Genomic DNA, 19,297 nt, shown 5'->3' on the forward strand with positions numbered 1-19,297 from the left:
TCCATTGAATATTTTTCCTTTCATGTAAAAGAACACATAAGCACTCTCAAATGCATCAGGTCACAGACCAGACCTCTTCCTCACTTACTGGTTTACTACTGTCATTAATCCCAGTGCATTTTTTTTCCCTTTCATTTGAGGACAGGTTGAAATGAAGCTTGTTTTGTGTAATAGAGTACTGTATAGAATCAATGATGTGTTGCAAAAAATATGGCCGGTAAGGTGGTGATAATGCCAGCTAGTTACAATTACTCGTTCTTTAGGTGCAATCAAAGTTCAGGATAATGATGATGGTGTGTTACAAGAAGGTGCATAATACTGCAAGTTATAGTTAAGAAGTGCATATTTTGATACACTCAGGACGGTATTATTGAGAGCCTTCGTAGGAGCAAGCTTAGATTTGTGCACTGCCTGCTGCCTCAACACAACGCTGGCCTGTGTGACCTCAAGGGATCCCTCATGACACCCAGCAAAACCTCCAGCTCCAGTGAAGATATCCTACTTAACGTGCCTCTTGTGCGCTCCCAGGTGTGTGTATGATTATGTTGTTTTTCATGGATTTTAAAACATTTTGTGTACTGTGATGTAGAATTAGAGTGGCATTCCTTTTAGAGCAACAGCAGATTTCAAAGGGGATGCTATATTAATTGTATGAAGGGTGGGAAAGGAGGTCTGGATGATGATGATGATGGTGGTGGTGATATGAGGCAAGTGAATTAGTGATTTAATGAAAGTTTTTTGTTTTTGTTCCATAATTTGCTCACCTGTTCAAGTTAATTCCCTTAAATATATACCTGTGTTTTTCGCTGAATCAGTACAGCTGCATGTACAACTTAGCAAGCTGTGATGGTGAGCATAGTATCCTTCCTTCCTAAGTTACTCTGTCATTTTCAGAAGTTTTTACTAGTTTACATGGCACATATCTTTCTCTCATAGTTCTTTGTATCTAGTTTGTCTCTTGTATTTTATTGACAGACCATTTCATTTTGGTCTTCATCCCTTCTACAGCTGCGAGGGTGCCAGATTTTGGATGCACTGCGACTACACAAGCAAGGGTTCCCAGAGCACCTTCAGTACAGTGAGTTCCGGCGTAGGTTTGCTGTTTTAGCCCCAGCAGATGCACGAGCTCAGGCACCAGTACTGGATGAGAGGGCTGCGGTGGAGGCCATACTTGCTCATTTAGATCTGGATGCATCATCGTATCGGTTGGGACTCTCACAGGTAAGCATTAATTACATTGTGGCATTGACTTGATTATTTAACCATTGCAGGTTACTGTATGAAAGGAATACAAGGAAAAGCAAGCAACAACAGACCTACTGAGCCTTTTAAGGCTGTTTCTTGTTGGATAGATTATAACTAAGGTAACTTTCAGTAAAAGACATGGATAGCAAAGCAGTCTTTTTTAATTCTCATTTTTTGTTAGTCGAGGTTGATTTAAAAATTTGTACCTGTTTTGTTTTCATAAAGTGGCAATACAGTGTGCTGGAAGTAAACTGCAGACTAAGAGAAATTTCTGAGGATATCATGGAAATAAGTAGAACTGTGTAAACCTCAATGGTTAACTTGTTGCTATTCATCCCTGTATTTGATATGTCAGTGCTATATTTTATTGTTGAGTAACCCCGGTCTGTCTGGCCGAACAGACCCATCAGGCATATGAAGGCTTAGTACAGAACAGCATCTGTGGAATGTTTGGCATGCATTGTTAAGTTTATGAACATTGCTGCGGGTAAAATAATCCAGTCTTTATGATAATGAGTGTTGATATCTGCTGCTTTTATAAATGTGGAGACAGACATAAAGGTAAGTGCGGTGCTTATATTGATATTTTTATTCTACAACTGTTTAAAAGTATTTCCACCTAATTTTTCTTGTATGAAACATGTGAAGCAAAAAATAAATAAATAAAAGGAAAAAAGAAAAGAAAAAGAAGGAAAAAAAGAAAAGTGTAACATATGCAGATAATTATGGTTCCCTCTTACCTAGGAGTCAAAGGAAGAGGAAAAAGATTAAACCCCACCCAGACACACACACCCTGACCTCTTCCCCCTGCCTCCCATACCTTCCCCTGACCCCCTCACCCTCACCCTGACCCCACCCCTCCCTGCCCTTGCTCCCTCATATTCTTTCCTAAGCTCTCTCTCTGTCACAATGCCTCCCCTCCGTCTCTCTCTCTCTCTCTCTCTCTCTCTCTCTCTCAACCAACCTTCTGCCTTGCATATGCCATTTCTCTCCTTCCATATTTTCTTTATGGCCTTCCCAAGATCCTTCCCCTCTTCCTCCTGCCGTCTCTTCCTGCCATTCCTAGCCTCCTCTTTCCTCCTGTGCTCTCCGCCCATTCTTTCCTTCCCTTCCCTTACCTATCCTTCATTTTCCTCTCCCATCTCTTTGCTTTCCTTCTTCTTCCTTTCTTCTTTTTTTTTTATTTATACATATTCCTTCCCTGTCACCTTCTCTCGCTTCTTTTTCTTTCTTCCATTTTATGTTCCCTTTCCTTCCCACCAATTGCTTTCTCTCTCCTCCTTTTCACATTCTTTTTCCTTCCTTTTCCCATTGACTGTTACCTCGTTCCCCCTTACCCTCCTCTTCCTTCATTCCATCTTTTACATCTTAATTGTGTGATTTCTTCTCTTCCTTTTCCTTGCCATCCTCTTTTTGTCTCCCCTCCCCCTTTCTCTCCCATTCCTCCCCCTCTCTCTCCTCCATTCCCCTCCTACCCATTCCTCTCCTTTTCCCTCTGTAACTTTCCCTCCTCTTCTTCCCTCCCATTTCATATCTTCATTTCCTTCCCCCCCCCATCACTGTTCCCCCTCCCCATATCCTCTTTCCATCCTTTCCCTCCCTTCCCCTAATCCTCCTTTCCCTCCCCATCCCTCTCATCCTCCTTATATCCCTCTCCCTCTCCTCCCTTCCCTTCCCTTCCCTCATTCCCTTCCATTTCCTCTTACCTCTCACCTCACCTTTATCCCCCTCCTTTCCTTCGCTCATCCCCTCCTCCTCTCCCCCTTCATCTTGTCCAGTCTTTCCTTTTCCCCTCGCTACATCCCCCTCCACTACCCCTCCTCAACCCCTCCTCTAACCCTCCCTATATCCCCCTCCTTCCCCATCCAGTATCCCCCTCCATCCCCTCCCTCATCCCCTCCTCCTCTCCCCCATCACCTTTCCCCCTCTTTCCTTCTCGCCTCGCTCATGGCCGCCAGTTTTTTATGACTTTCGAAAGCATAATTTTTGAGGCTGCCTGTTCTCCTTCAGTCTTGGTTCCGCATTCACGATTTGCAGTTTGAGTTGTGGACAGTAAATTATTTTCTTATTTTGTGTATTGTTTTTGTTTTTCATTTTTTTATTTTTCGTATGTTCATTTTATTTTATTTCGTTTATTATTTTATTTTATTTCGTTTATTTTTTTATTTCGTATGTTATTTCGTTCTTTGTATTTTGTGTTTTATTTTATTTATATTCATTTATGGGTTTATTTTGTACATGATTTTATTTCATATATTATTTTTGAGTGTTTTGGTTGCTCGTGTGCACTCTGGAATTTAGTGGCTCGTCAAGACTTTTTCTTTGGAAATTGACTGGTTTCTTAACTACTTAATTACGGCGACTTCTTTGTTTCTTTTCTTTTCTATCTTTTCTTTTCATTCTTTTTTCTTTACTTTTTTTTTTTCATTTTTTCTTTCCATCTTTTTTTTTAATTATTATTGCTACTTTCAAACGTTTCTGTTCAAAATGGAGAGGCTTTTTGAAGTGGAGCAGTTCGATACTGACCTAATTAACCTTTTCTTTGTGAGATTCTTTTCCTAAGTGGATTAAACCGTCTGAAAAAAATACAACTAAATTCAAGGGGTTTTGTGTGTGTGTGTGTGTGTGTGTGTTTTGTAAGATTATTACTAATATGTGCACATGTATGCTTCTCAGGGTCTTTTTATTGTATGCATATGGGTGGCCTCGGTGTGTGTGTGTGTGTGTGTGTGTGTGTGTGTGTGTGTGTGTAAATTCGTTTGTATGTATATAGTGTGCATGTGTATGTATGTACTTTGTGACAACTGTATTCAAAATTGCATGTGTATGTATGTGAGTGTTTTTTCATTGCCCTTGTTATGTACGTCCATATGTTCGTGATAAGCATGTATTGTGTGTGTGCGTGTGTGTGTGTGTGTGTGTGTGTGTGTGTGTGTGTGTGTGTGTGTGTGTGTATGTGTGTGTACAACTGTGAGTGTGGCTTGGGGCCGGGACACCTGTTGTACACCTTCCCCAGCCCCACTCCCCCTTCCTCCCCCCCCTCGCCCATCTTGCTGCACTCACTAACCCCCCCTTCCCTTCCTCTCTCCCCTTTCCTCCCCTCCATATCCTTCCCCTTCTCCCGCACTTTTATTTCCCCTTTCTCTTCCCCTTCCCTTTCCCCTTTCCCATCCCCTTCCCCCTCCCCCTCCCCTATCCCCTTCCCCAATCCTCTTCCCCATTCTCACTGCTCATAATATTCCTATTCCTCCTCCCCCCCACCTCCCCTCGCCCTGCCCCTCACCCTCACTTCCTTTTGTTTTCTTTCCTTTTTTTCTTTCTTGGTCTCCCTCCTCTTCTCTTTCCAAGCACCTCGTCCTCATAAATTCCGAGTCAGTTTTTCCTCCTCCTCGTGCTCCATCTCCTCCTCCCCACAAGGAAAAACATACCCCACCATTTTTTCTACCGTCGTCTTGATGCCCGACGCGCGAGGTGAGAAGAGGGTTAACTGTTGTTGTGGTCGCCGCCCCCCTCCCTCCCCCTTCCCCTCCCCTCCCCTCCTCTCCCTCCCCTCCCCTCACTAGCTTGTGCCTTCGTACCATCGCTCCCTTCCCTTCCCTTCCCTTCCCTTCCCTTCCCTTCCCTCCCCTCCCCTCCCCCTCCCCTCCCCTCCCCTCCCCTCCCCTTCCTCTAAATCGCCCGTTTGGTGAGATTATGCTGTTAAAGTAAAATTGATCAGATTAGATCAGATTTCGCTAGGTTATGTGTAGTTAGATTCGTTTACTTTTATGATAAGTTAGTAAATTTAGTTAGGTTTGATTCGGGAAAGTTAGATTAGATGAGGTTTGTCAGGGCGGCGTCTAGGGCTGTGTATGGTAAAGGTAGACTGAATTAGGTTAGTTTAGGATCAAAGATGTATTACATAGTTGAGTGGTGGCCAAGATCTGACAGGGTTTTATATTCCTCTCTCTCTCTCTCTCTCTCTCTCTCTCTCTCTCTCTCTCTCTCTCTCTCTCTGTACCCCTCCAGCATCCTCTTCTGTACCCTACCCAGTCTCATCCTGTACCACACTGTTCCCTCTAACCCCATTTTATGTACTGTTCCAGGGCGATGCAGACCCTTTCTTTCTTTCTTTCCTTCTTTCTTTCTTCTTTCTTTCCTTCCTTCCTTCCTTCCTTCCTTCCTTCCCTCCTTCCTTCCTTTCTTTGTTTCTTTCTTCCTTCCTTCCTTCCTTCCTTCCTTTCTTTCTTTCTCCCTTTTTATCCTACCCACGTCATGTTTTTCACTGCGCAGGATAGACTAGGTTAAAATAGGATTAAGATAAAGATCCGGAGATGTATTTGTTGGATGAATGATATTTTGTATTTTGCAGTTTTGTATCCGTGTCTGAATCTTCCCATCCCAATCTCTCTCTCTCTCTCTCTCTCTCTCCGTTGTACTCTGTGTACCATGAATTTCGCCCCTTCACCCCTTTACACGTCCCTGAGAGAGAGAGAGAGAGAGTATCTTGTGGTGTGAGGCAAGGATCCAACAGCTTAGTCAAATCATCTGCCGTCAAAATAACATACCAGGAAGTACTGTTCTTGTAAAAACCGTAGCATAATACCAAAACTTGTCCAGATCAAGTACTGTACCAGGATTATTCATGAACTAAGCATATGAAAACCTCAGGAATATAAACACTTGTCCAGATCGCGTCCTGTACGTGTTAAAACCGCTCCTGAAATATTACATCCCGTTTAAATCTCTTCCTGTACTTGAGACAAACGTGTATGATTTTTTTAAAGTTCGTATCTGATGCAGAGTACCGCGCCCCAGAGTTTAAAATTACTGGAATGTATATCAGAAGTTGTTATAAAAATTTGGGTTGTATTCGAGAACGGCTTATAAGTTTGTCGTTCAGCGCTAGACCGTCGTTTTTATTTTTTTTATCTGCTGACGTTTTTATTTGGCTCGAGAGATTTTGAACTTGGGTTAGATAAATTTTTACCGCTAGGGCTGTCTCCTTGGCTAAATTAAATCATACGGAAGTAGGAAGACAATATACAGTAATATGTATATAAATAAAAAATTAAAACTAAAAAGAAAACGTGGTGGGTTTGAAGGGGGTACCAAAAAAAAAATTCTTATCACACCTTTACCTGAGAAGATCGTGCCTCTCGTGAAGCTGTGTGAAAGTTGACGTCCGTGTGTGTGTGTGTATGTGTGTGTGTGTGTGTGTGTGTGTAAAATGATAAAAAAGAAAATATGAATAAAGAATTTCTCTCTCTCTCTCTCTCTCTCTCTCTCTCTCTCTCTCCCTCTCTCTCTCTCTCTCTCTCTCTCTCTCTCTCTCTCTCTCTCTCTCTCTCTCTCATTATTGCAGATACAGCCAAAATCAGTATTAATTTTTCACGTGCTTGAACATATCCTTTGAAACACTGGAGGTCATAGGCAGAGGGAAAAACGTAATGGTGCTTGGTGACGTGAAAATAATGATGATGGTATGGTGAGGTAGAGGGAGTGGTGGTGGTGATGGTGATGGTTTTGTTTTTGTGGTTAGGGTAGTGATTGTAATGGTGTGATGATGTGGTGATGATGATGGTGTGATGGTATTGTGACGTGAAGGCGGTATGAAGGGTGATGGTGCTGATGGTAACATAAAGGTGGTATTGATGATGATTGTGATGATAGTAGTATTACTCTGACATGGAGTTGATGGTTTTAGTGGTGAGGTAGTATTGGTGATGACAGTAGTGTCTTATGACGTGAAGGTGGTGCTGGTGGTAGTGATGATATTGGTAACACTCAGGCAATAAAATGATGCAGTTGTTTGTAGTGGTGATGTGGTTGTGGTGGTGATGACAGAGGTGCCTTATGATATGGTGGTGGTGGTGGGTTTGTAGTGGTGCTGTGGTGGTGGTGATGACAGAAGTGCCTTTGATGTGAAGATGGTGGTGGTGGTGGGTTTGTAGTGATGATGTGGTGGTGGTGGTGATGACAGAGGTGCCTTATGATGTGAAGATGGTGGTGGTGGTGGGGGGGAGCGTATCAGCAAGTCATGACAGCAGTGGGATGTTGGTGACCGAGTAAGCACCAACACACTTCCCTCACAGTCGTTCACCTCACCAACCCTCCACCACTTGCACTCCCTATACGCTTTTTACTCTAACTTGGCCTAAAACTGCCGTCTCCATCTTGAATGCTGAATTGTAACAAGAGATTAAACAGCAGAATATGATGCTACATGCGATGAAGTACTATGGGAAGAATGTGGAGCCGTAGTATTGTCTCGTTCTGCCATTGAGCTACAGGAAATAAGCAACGAAAGGACGCAAATCTAGGTAGAGGTAAATTGAAAAGTGTATAGTCTTTATTACCTATCGTTGTTAGTAAACCTCCTCTTACTCTTTCAGTCCAGTGACGTGCTTTATTACTTTACAAACTCCAGACCGTTTTATTCAGTATAGAGGGAGCATTTAGTAGTGAAATAAATGAAGGGGATATTTGCCTTCCTGAGATTAAAACGTTTCTCTTAATACAATTGTTTGAAGTAGCAGGAAAACAATACGTCACGGAGACAGACGCTCGCGCAGTGTTTCATCTCTTTCTGCTTCTCACGTGCTTTAGAACAACAAGTTTCTTAGTGTCAGGAAACTATTGTTATGGTTGTTTGCTTTGTCAAATATCTGGTATACATGAACTTATTTGCTGCTGCTGCTGGTGTTGTAAATATGACTCATCCCGTACCCTGCGACATGAGTGACCCAACCAAGTATTTTGTAATTTCCTACCAAAGTGGTGTGAAAACGAGGTCATCTGACTTACTGCAAAATTCAGAGTTGTAGATCCAGGGAGTCTCGTAATCATGCATCGTCTGTTTATTTATTTAGTACATATTTAGTATTTTATTATTTACTGATTGCCGGTAAAGAATGTTTGGACGGATATACAGTGAACGTGATAAGACTCGTAAATGTTAACACCTTCATTACCTTACCGTCTTATGAATTTTTATATCCTTCTTCCCCCAGACGATTTTGTTCAATTTTAGTGAGACCGCTGGCAATGAAATGCTTGATAATTAACCCTTTTCTTGCCGCGGACTCGCTTAAGAACTATATTTATTCTGGGTACCATCGAACGAGTATGAGAAATGAGAGAAATCCATGCATGAAATGTGTATACCGTAGTAGTTGTAGCTCCGGGTTTGTCTGAATGTGAACCCAGTGGACTGCAGGCTGAATTCCCCCCCCCCCCTCCTGCAGTCTGCGATCCACTTTTCGGGAGGATAGGGAGAGTGGAGAACCATTTGTATAACTAGTCAGCTCCACCGTCCTGTTGTATCGGTGTCACCACGTTAAGACGTCCCTCTCCAGGTGCAGTGGGTATAGGTGACAGAATTGTAGTAAGGCTAATGACACAGGGAAGTATGTGAACCGGTATGTTGGTGTTTAAAGTGCAGTATGTTAACCCTTTCTCGGACGCAGCTGGTAATGGTGGGAGTGTTGCGTGTGTGTATGTGTGTGTGTGTGTGTGTGTGTGTGTGTGTGTGTGTGTGTGTGTGTGTGTGTGTGTGTGTGTGTGAGTGTGGCGTGGTATACAGGTATGGTATGATAGTGGAAATGGTGTTGATAGAATGGAAACAGGACGTGATATAACCTGGTCAAGTTTACTCTAACATATATTTAGTTTCGACATACTTTGTTTAAATAACATAAAAGGGATGGTTCTTGTGAGGTGCATATGTGGGGAAGGGAGTGCCTGCGAGGTGGTGTCAGGATTCCAGGGGCTTAAATAGTGAGCGAGTGTGTGGCACATAGCAGTGGGCATACTCCTTAGTTCTTCCTCTGTCATATATATTTTTTTCTGATTGCTTGCTTTCTACCTCATCTTTGGTGGGAAAAGAAGTCGGGATGAGTGTGATGGTGGTGGTGGTGGTGGTGGTGATAGTGGTGATGGTATTGATGGTATTGATGATGATGATGATATTAACATGCCGTACATACACAGATATACACGGGTGAGGAAGAGAATGCTTGGGAGCGTTCTTAGTCCACGAGAAATATGAGTATGCTCTTTGTGTCTCGTGCGCTGTGAAGAGTAAGGAGGAAGGAAGCATGTTGTTATGGAGGAAGGAGGTAAAGTGGTGGGGAGAGGAAGTTGGGCTGGAGAGGAAGGAGTTGAAGGTAGAGAGACGAGTGCTATAGGAGAGAGAGAGAGAGAGAGAGAGAGAGAGAGAGAGAGAGAGAGAGAGAGAGAGAGAGCGTGGGTGGAGACACTAAGAAGACAGAGTAACAAAACTTATGATGAAGGAAGAGGCAGGGGAAGAAGGGAAGGGAGGAAGGAGAGGAAAGAAGGGGGCGAAAAATAGAGATGGGGGGAGGAAGATAGGTGACAATTCCCCACGTGTGATGAGGGTGGAGGGGAAAGGCGGGGGGAAGGGGAAGAGAGGGGGAAGTGGGGGTAGAGGAAGGAGAGGGGAGATGGCAGGGATTGGCGCCCCCGACCCAGTTACCTGAAGTGGTGGTTGTCGGCCTCGCTTCCCCACCCCCCCACCATCCAACACACACACACACACACACACACACACACACACACACACACACACACACACACACACACACACACACACACACACACACACACACACACACACACATTCCCATCCCCCACTCATACTCCTTCCAAACACACGCACTCAAACACACTTCACTTGCTTTGCACCTCCCCCAACACACAAACAAAAACGAACACACCTGCCGCACACACTCACAAACACTCTTCCATGCTTCCTGGCCGCCCCCCCTTTACACACACACACACACACACACACACACACACACACACACACACACACACACACACCTAACTGAACGCTTCTTAACATTTGCATAATTGACGCTCTTTCCTAATTTCTATTGTGTGTGTGTGTGTCATTTGTTTAACCCATTTACTGATGCTGACTCCTGTTCCTATACTTGGACTTAATTAATTTGTTCAGCAACGGTACAACTCAGCAGTTCTCCTTACGTAAAGTGTTCTCTCCATCTGATCACCGCCACTGTCTCTCTCTCTCTCTCTCTCTCTGTCTCCAAGTTTATTTCTGTTCATACACGTTATTGTTCTCGTGTATGCTAATGTTGAATCTCTCGTAATTAAGATGTAAATAGCACAATGTGGAATATTAGCGGGTAGTGTGCAAAATAAATGGTAAAGATGGAGGTGACAGAATGCCTTTTGAGGTGACGAGATGGGAGTGTTAATGAACTTACCGTTTTCTTCGTGTTCGTTTTCGTCTTTTTCTATTATCATTATTATTATTATTATTATTATTTTATTTTTTCTTCATTTCTTCTTGTTTTCTTCTCTTTACATAGCTTTTTTTATATGCATGTGGAGTACTAGTGGCATAAATAACGAAATTCCCAGTAGAAGATTAGAAAAACATCGTCTCTATGGAAGGCAAATAAACGAATAGGAATCTCACTTGTGGCTTTGGTGTGTGAGAAAGAATACATTAAATATATACATGTCTAAATCTTAGCTTGTGTTCGTAGGTGGAAATACGGAAGCAAGATTATATTTGGCTGGGACTGATTTGCTGGTCGTGTGTGTGTGTGTGTGTGTGTGTGTGTGTGTGTGTGTGTGTGTGTGTGTGTGTGAGAGAGAGAGAGAGAGAGAGAGAGAATATATGGGAGATGCTCGTTTCCATGTGCACACTAGTGGTATGTAGTTGTGGTAGGAGTAGGTATGTACGTTGTGTAATTGTGGTAGATGTAGGATGGTAAGTGTAGTTTTGGTATGTGTATAGGTATGTAAGGTGTGTACAAGTGGTAGGTGTACAGGTGTGTGTAGATGTTAAATGAAAGGTTTGAGTATATGGTTTAAGTATAGAAGGTGTGGCATCAGGGTAGCGCAGGTGTTGTGGCGATGAGTAAGGCAGAGGTGATGCGTAGCTGAGGTTAGCTTCATTTAGCTCAGGTTAGCTTAGTTTAGTTTAAGTTTGGTTAGTTTTAGGTTAGGTTAGATTGGGTTAAGTTTTAAATTAGATTGGGTAAAGTTGGGTTAATTTAAGCAGATGTGATGTTTTCCTGACGTTCTTGTAATTTAGTTTAGATTTGGTATACAGGGGTTAATTTGGGTAAGTTAGGTTTGATTAGGGTAGTTCAAGGTAGCCTAAGTGTGGGTTAAGTTTGTTTGGGTTAAATTTGGTCAGATGTGTGATGGGTATGATTATGGTGTGTAGTAGTGGTGATAGTTTGGTTATTATAGTAGGGGATGGGGCTAGGTTAAGTTAGGTCAGGTTAGGGATTGTGAAGGTAGGTTAAGTTAGGATAGGGATAGATAGAAGGTATATAATTTTTTTTATATAGATAATGAATGGAGGAAGGAAAAACATAGGAAATTAAAAAAAGGTTGAAACGTTTGTGGTTTTGCAGGTGTGGGGTCAGGTAGTACAGTTGATTAATTAGGAGCAGGTATAGGTGTGCAGGTGTGGAAGGTGTGTAATTGTGTAAGTGTGGGCCAGGTAGCATAATTGATAGGGTGATTAGCTAGCGTGATTAATGGTTAGGTTAGGGTAGGTTAAGTTTGGTTAGGTTAGCAGTACGTTTAAAGTGCAGGTGTGGAAGGTGTGTAATTGTGTAGGTGTGGCCAGGTAGCAGAGTTGATAGGGTGATTAGCGAGGCACTGTGTGGTGGTTGACCTCTGATGAGACACCGTGACCCTTAAGCGAGGTCACTTTCTGCTTATTATCTGTCAGCGGAGGTCAGAGAGAGAGAGAGAGAGAGAGAGAGAGAGAGAGAGAGAGAAATAATATAAAGGGGAAAGAGGTAGAAATTAAGATGAGATAATAGGTAGGTAGGTAGATAGGTAGAGAGAGAGAGGGAGAGAATACCCCCACTGATGCCCCCCTGCGTACCCTAATGGCTTTCACTTATTCTCTCCACGGTCGTTAATGGATAATGGATCACCTTTATTATTTATTAGTGCCACTTCCACCCTGTATGGCCCGCGTGAAAATGTGTGTGTGTGTGTGTGTGTGTGTGAGTGCGTTTTTTTTTTTTTCGTTTTGTGGAAAGCGGGGTAAGAGGTGAGGGATACTGTGGGAGAAAAGGGGGTGAGGATGGGAGGGGAATGGAATGAAGGGGGAGTTATGGGAGGGGGAATGAGGGGGGGTTAGATGTATGTGAGGGAGGGAAAGGAGGAAGGGAATGGGGAGACGGAGGTGGGATGAGGGTGGGAATAGAGGAGGGAGAGGTGTTGGGAGAAGGGAGTGTGTGAAAGAGAGAATGGAAAGATGAGGGGAGGAGGTAAGTGTTGTTAAGGTGAGGAAGAAGGGGAGGGGGGTTGAGGAGAGAGGGGGTAGTTGTGTGGATGCGAGGGAGAGGGGAGGGAGGGGTGGGGGTTGAGGGATGCCGGCCGGTGTGTGAGCGTGTGTTGTTGCGGGAGTCAGTCAGTTAGTCCAGCGTTGCGGCTTGAAGCGTGCGGTGCCGTGCCTCCACACTCACCACGGAGTCAGCACGAAGTAGCGGCCACCTCAACGTCTCCTACACCACAAGAGACGTTGCTTGAAGTGGCGTGTCGTGTCTCCTAGATCATAGGTGACTTTGGTGATCTCCTGTAAGCTGGATGACGTCTGGGTATCTGTAAGCTGGGTGACGTCCTTCAGGTTGATTGACATCCAGGGATTGAAGGAGTGGGTGTAGAGTTGCTTGTGTGATGCCAGATGAGCGAGGCGCGAGTGTCCCCTGGGCCGCCGGGTCGCCTCAAGAGCCCCAGAATGGTGGCCGCCGTCAGCGCCGCGCCCCCCCTCAGAGGGATCGGCGCCCCCAGGGATTTCGTGAAGCGGCAGAGGGACCTGTTCGAGCGTGGGGCCAGTGAGGGGGACCTTTGGGCACGACGGAGGCCGCTACAGGTACAGCGAGGCCTTAGCTGCGACTCCCTCAAGTGGCGTCGTGAGAATGAAGCGCAGCGGCTGGTCAAGTATCGTAGTCAGTCCTCCATTGCATCGGTGGATAGTGGAGTCTCACTCTCCCGAAGCCCCTCCGTCGGGTCCAATGAAGACCTGCGACACCCACCCCTCTCCCGTTCCTGTAGTAGCGACCGTCTGCATCGCCGTCGGTCCTCAGGCTGCTCCAGTTCCTCCCGGCACTCCCTGTCCTCCCGGTACTCCTCCTCCTCCCTGTACGGACCCGCGCCATACCACCCTACAGGGTTACGACGCAGCTCCACCTCCACCTCACTTCTGCCAGAGGGGACCCAGGGATACCTCAGTCCCGGATCCCCTGAGCCTCACCTTCCCGACCTCCTGCAGTCCCCACCTCCCCTTCCACCCAAGAAGCGTCCTCCCCTGCCTCCCCGTCGAAGCAGCTCCACGGACGCCCCTCCAGTACCCCCACGACAGGAGCGCCTGGCCTGGGACGGGTACAGCGATGGCGAAAGTGGCGACACCTCTGACGTATCCCTACCGGAGTACCTGGTGGATGGCGAGGACAGCTTAGAGGGGGATGTTGGCAGCAGGGGAGGTGGGGTGCGAGGTGACATCCCTGGTGCTGGTGTACGTGGTGACATCCCCGAGTCCTTCCCCTTGAGGGCACCACTCCACAAGTTCCTCTCGGACCTCGGGGCGGCGCTCAGCACGGAGGTGGTCATCAGGAACGTGTACGGAGGCACGGGCGGCCACCTGGACCTGCACGCCCACACCACGCCCTCGCCCGTGCCCCCCACCGTGTTCTCCATGCCCCAACCCAACGCGCCCCCAGCCCCGCCCTCTCTGTCACCCGAGGCACCGCACCCGCATCCCTCCAAGAAGTACCGCACCGAGCTGCAGGTAACAGGCCTTCCATCACTGTCACCCCTTGCTGGGAGGGGTCTTATAACATGTTTTTGTTGTTGTTGTTGTTCTGGTCCCAGACTTATATGAGCCTGAGGTAGAATGCTGGTTGAAGTGGTCTTGCAGTTCACCATCCTCCTTTCTGAGGACAAGGAGGGTGTTGAGGAACGTACATATATAACCCTACAGCAGAGGTGCTTGGTTATATGTGCCACTGCGTAATCTCTTCATACCTAGTAATGGCTTGGTGATGGTATGGGGTCTCAGTGTCTTCACCCAGTAGACGGAATTATAGTCCTATTGGTACCATCCAATTATTGTTCACCTTCGAAGACCAGCCTAGTAGGTATTGGGTAAATGAAGGCAGTATTAAATCTTTCCTGTTCGATATGTCTCTATTAGGGTGAATAAAATTGTTCAGGGGCACAAGCAAAAATAATGACGTCCTCTGTCTTAAGGGGTGGATGTAGTAAAAGGCACGAGTATAGTTTTGGCGAAGTAAATAAAAGATAACATGGGTTTGCTGGTGAGGTGGAGCCAGGACTGCTAAGGGTGAAGGATGCGTGAAGGATTGGGTGACGCGCCTGTACCCTTGTTGCTTTATCTGGCCACACTGGAGTATTATGCCCCTCCTTTTATGGTGTTTCATGTTTATTATTTTCTTTTTTGATATTACCTGACCATGTAGATAGGTAGGTAGATAGCTTGAAGGTTTTAATAAGTGGTAGATAGAAAGACAGATTATAGATAGAGAAGCCGATAGATATATAGATGGATAGATAGATAGATAGATGGATGAATGGATGGATGGATGGATAGATAGATAGATAGATAGTCAATTTAAAGCGTGGTATTGAATTTAAACTTTACAACAAAAAATACCTTAGTGAAAAATAGTACTAATTTCCCCACCACAATTTCCCTGGAAGGTAAATAGGAAATTGACTTAAACGCCTCTATTTCCTTATGTTAATTACCTCTGTTACCTGCTGTCTCACTTTCACGTGGGCGTTTTCCCTCACTACACACACACACACACACACACACACACACACACACACACACACACACACACACACACACACACACACACACACACACACACACACACACACAGTTCTAGGAAAGGTCATTACTATTACTGTCATCATCATCATCATCACCATTATTATTATTATTATTATTATTATTATTATTATAATTATCATTATCGCCTTAAGCAGATTCATCATCTTCATCATCATCATTATAGTTATCGTCGTAAGCATATTCATTTTCATCACCATCATCAACATCATCATCACCATCATCATCATCATCATCATCACCATCATCATCATCATCATCATGATGCAGAGACAAGAAAACACGTCCTTTGTAACATACACTGAATATCATTGTACTGCTACTTTCCCCACTGTTGGTGTAATTTTCCTTTGGCTTATGTTTTTTTTCCTCTCTTTGATGGCTTTCTCATAGCTACGTACCTCATCTTGTTTCATTTGGGTGTAAAGATTCTCTCTCTCTCTCTGTCTCTGTCTCTCTCTCTCACTCTCTCTCTCTGTTTCCATTGCGGCACGTACAACTAACTGTACGGTCATGTGTGTATATATGGATGTTGTGTGTGTGTGTGTGTGTGTGAGAGAGAGAGAGAGAGGCTAAAGTGGAAATAATGGATGCCAGAAATAGAAATTTGGAGGAATGTAGGATGGGGGCGATGTGGGTTAGAGAGAGAGAGAGAGATTTATACCATAAAGTTACAATGAAGTCTAATGTTCTAGAGTATAGTGGAAAAAGCAGGGTTGGGAAGAAATAAAACTGTGGAGCAGAATTTGGAGAAGACTGCGTAGAACTTTTTTTTTTTTTTAAATACGTATGCACTGGATGAAAAAAGATGTACGGCAGTTTGTTGATGAATAGATAAATTATAGGTGGATTGATGGATTGAACGTTTTGGTGGAGAGAGTGACAGGTTTAGATAAGTAGGTCGAGATATTTAGTGTTTTTCTTGTGTTTTTTCAGATTTGACATTTTTTGGTTTAGTAGATACGGTGGATTTGTGGTGACGTTGTTTTATAGTCATTAGTAGATAGATTAGTTGAGGATTTGCTTTTACACGCACAGACAGGTAAGTAGTTCGATAAATAGGGGCTTATCCAGGATCTTGTAAAGGGGGAGGGGCACTTTGAATAACAGCTTGGTACCAGATTCCTCTTGAAAGGTGTAGTTGGTGCAGCCCTAGTTCAGGTACTTAATGCAGTCCGTGAAATGCATAATAAACAGGAGTTATGTACATTAATTATCGTCCATGAACAAAGTGAATATATCCAAATCTGTACGGTAAATTACACGGAACTATCAAGCAAGGACTCGCAGAACGATTTACGGCAGATATTTCATGGAGTAGTGTAGTACATTTATAAGTTCAGTCAAAGGTATGGTTAAAAGCCCAAGAGCACACCCAGAAATTTCAGTGAAGGTGGTAGTGGTGAGGGGAGGGGAGGGGAATGGTCAGAGTTGTGGAGGGAGGTATGTATTTTCTGAGACAGGGTACATCATCTTGGCTGCAGATTTTTTTCCTTTTTTTTCCCCAATTAATATAACTTGTACGTAGTCGTTCTGGTGACTTTTAGAACTAAGATCGAAGCTCCATGATACGCCACTGTGGATGTTTACCTCGATTGGTGTAAAATTCCCTCCCACTTTCTGCTCAACAACACCAGTAAGGCGAAATTGACGCTACTTTCCCTTGTTTTGGTGCTGTAAATTACCCCTGTCTGGCTCTGTGTTGTTTGTGGTTTGTTGCTGTAAGGTAAAATTTCTTGCTTCTGGGGTAGTCTTAACACCTCAACACGAGGCCGATTTAGATTATTTTTCTTACCTCCAGTCGATTTTATTCAGCTTTGGAGAGGCGTCTGGGATTAAAGGGTTAAGTGAAGGCTGTATCTAAACCCTCCAGTTCACAGGTCCCTCCCAGGCTGAGGAAAACCGTCTGACGTAGCGAGAAGGAGGAGATGATGTCATGCAGGTGAAAGGCATAAGCTCTCGTCTTTTCTCCGGGTTTCCCCTCCTTTCTCCTCGCTTTTTTCCCCGCCTGTCTTGGCTTTCTTTTCTCGCTGTTTTCTGTGCGTGTTTGGTCACTTATTTTTTCCTCCTCTTCTGTCCACTCACGTCTTTTTTTTCGGTGCTAATTTTCTTTCTCTTCCACGTAACTTCTATCTATTGCGTTGCTTGGTTGAATGTATTTGGTAATTTGCTGTTATTCTCTCTCTCTCTCTCTCTCTCTCTCTCTCTCTCTCTCTCTCTCATTACGCTTCACTGCACATTCGCCTCCCTCCCTCCCCTCCCCCAGTCTCCTTTCCATCAACCTCTCCTTTCTCCCCCTTCCTCCTCAAGCTCCCCTTCTTCTTTCCTTCCCCTCCCCTCCCCTCCCCTCCCTCCCTCCCTCCCTCCCTCCCTCCCTCCCCATCCAAACTCCGCCGCCTCGCCTCTCGGTTTTCTTCTGTCGGGAAAATAACAGGAATATAAATTACTCTTTTTCGCTAAGTTTAACAACCTCTATATTTCCAAAGGCTTTTTCGGAGCTTAATAAAATGGTATTGTGTAAAAAAAAATGTTATATAAATTTTTTGATTGCTGAGTTCTCCCCCCCCCGTCTCTCTCTCTCTCTCTCTCTCTAACGGAAGATCCTCGTAAGAATCGAAGAACGTCTTGGTATATACTTAAGGAATTGGTGGAGATTGCTTGTAACTCGTCGTCCCATCAGTACAAATGGTGTCCTTCCCGTAAAGCATGTCTTAAATGTGTATGATACTGTTGTGCGTTTATGTCAGGCGTGAACAAGCCGACCGCTGCAGTACATACCCTACATACGACTCTGCTTTTGGTCTTTGAGAGAGAGAGAGAGAGAGAGAGAGAAAGAAATAATGGCCCCGACAAAGACAAGAGAACAAGGGTACCCAACAGGACCACCATCACCCACACCACCTCCACCACCACCACCACCTCCACCACCACCACCACCTCCACCAACACTACCACCACCACCTCCACCAACACTACCACCATCTCCACCACCACCCACGCCACCATTACCACCATTCACACCACGCCCACCTTCTCCACCACCTCCCTCACCACGTCCACCTCCGCACCCACCACCATCACACCAGTACTACAGTTTTTCCACTTCAAGTTGGCCCAGATTTTCGTTCTTTTGTAGTATATTTCACGTAGCTCAGTGGCAGAAAAAAGACAATGATACGACTCTGCATTATATCCATAGCACTTCTTCGTGGCTAGCATCATAGTTTAGTATTAGTCTCTTGTTACAACTCAGCATTCAAGATGGAGAGGTGTCAGATTTTGGCCAGGTTCGAGTGAAAAGAGTATAGCATCTTCAACATCACCTTCACTACCACCCCTACTCCTCCCCAGCGCCTCCACTTCTTGTAATATCACAGTTTCTACTACTACTACTACCACCACCACCACCACCACCACCACCACCACCACCACCACCACCACCACCACCCCCTACCTCCACCCCCTATACCACCCTCACCACCACCCCCTTTATACCACCCTCACCACCACCCACTACCACCTCCCGTACCTGCACCCCCTCTGCCACCACCCTCACCCCTGTGGTCACTGATCCCTTCTCCTTTATTTGCTGAATCAAGGCTTTTGTAGTGCTGGCCAGGGTGGGGTAGGGTCGGCTGCCTTGGTGCTTGGTGTGTGTGTGTGTGTGTGTGTGTGTGTGTGTGTGTGTGTGTGTGTGTTTGTTGATAGTACCAGTAATTTTGGTGATAATGATTCAAATGATGATGATAGTACTGTTGATGACTGTGACGATGAAGCAAGAATGGTACTGACAGTGATGAAGACGACGATAGTGATGATTAAAATGGTGATGCTGGTAATGATCATGATCACCATAAGTGCTCAGGTAGAGGGCTGTGTTATATGCTGGGAAAGGCAGGCAGATTCTTCACACTCGCTGGGCTCAGACGGACGTTAAAGAAGATGCTGTTTTCTCGACCGCTAGATGGGAGGGAGTTTGCAAGAGTATTTATTTGTTTATTTATTTATATAGTTGGTTAGTTTTTATTGGGTGGTGTGGTTTGGGGTGACTGGTGTGCAAGGGATAGGCTCAGATGTCTAAGAGACCGCTAGTTTTTTTTTTTTTTTTTCCATCATATCATATTACCAAGGGTGTAGGTATGTGTGATTCCCTTATATGTTTTGGCTTAC

At 44.8% G+C, this 19,297-nt stretch overlaps 1 protein-coding gene across 1 annotated transcript in view; it reads left to right on the forward strand.

Annotated features, from left to right (window-relative positions):
* The window catches only part of LOC145396485 (unconventional myosin-XVIIIa-like), a 474,506-nt gene that overhangs the window by 270,487 nt on the left and 184,722 nt on the right, over nt 1-19,297 (forward strand). Inside the window, exons 15-16 of the mRNA XM_080269857.1 lie at nt 361-528; nt 1,009-1,221. Of these exons, the coding sequence (XP_080125983.1) occupies nt 361-528; nt 1,009-1,221 (381 nt within the window). The remainder of the gene's footprint in view (nt 1-360; nt 529-1,008; nt 1,222-19,297) is intronic.

Source organism: Coenobita brevimanus, chromosome 38 (genome assembly GCF_032717465.1).
Source record: "Coenobita brevimanus isolate Jiangsu-jjx chromosome 38, ASM3271746v2, whole genome shotgun sequence".
Lineage (NCBI taxonomy): Eukaryota > Metazoa > Arthropoda > Malacostraca > Decapoda > Coenobitidae > Coenobita > Coenobita brevimanus.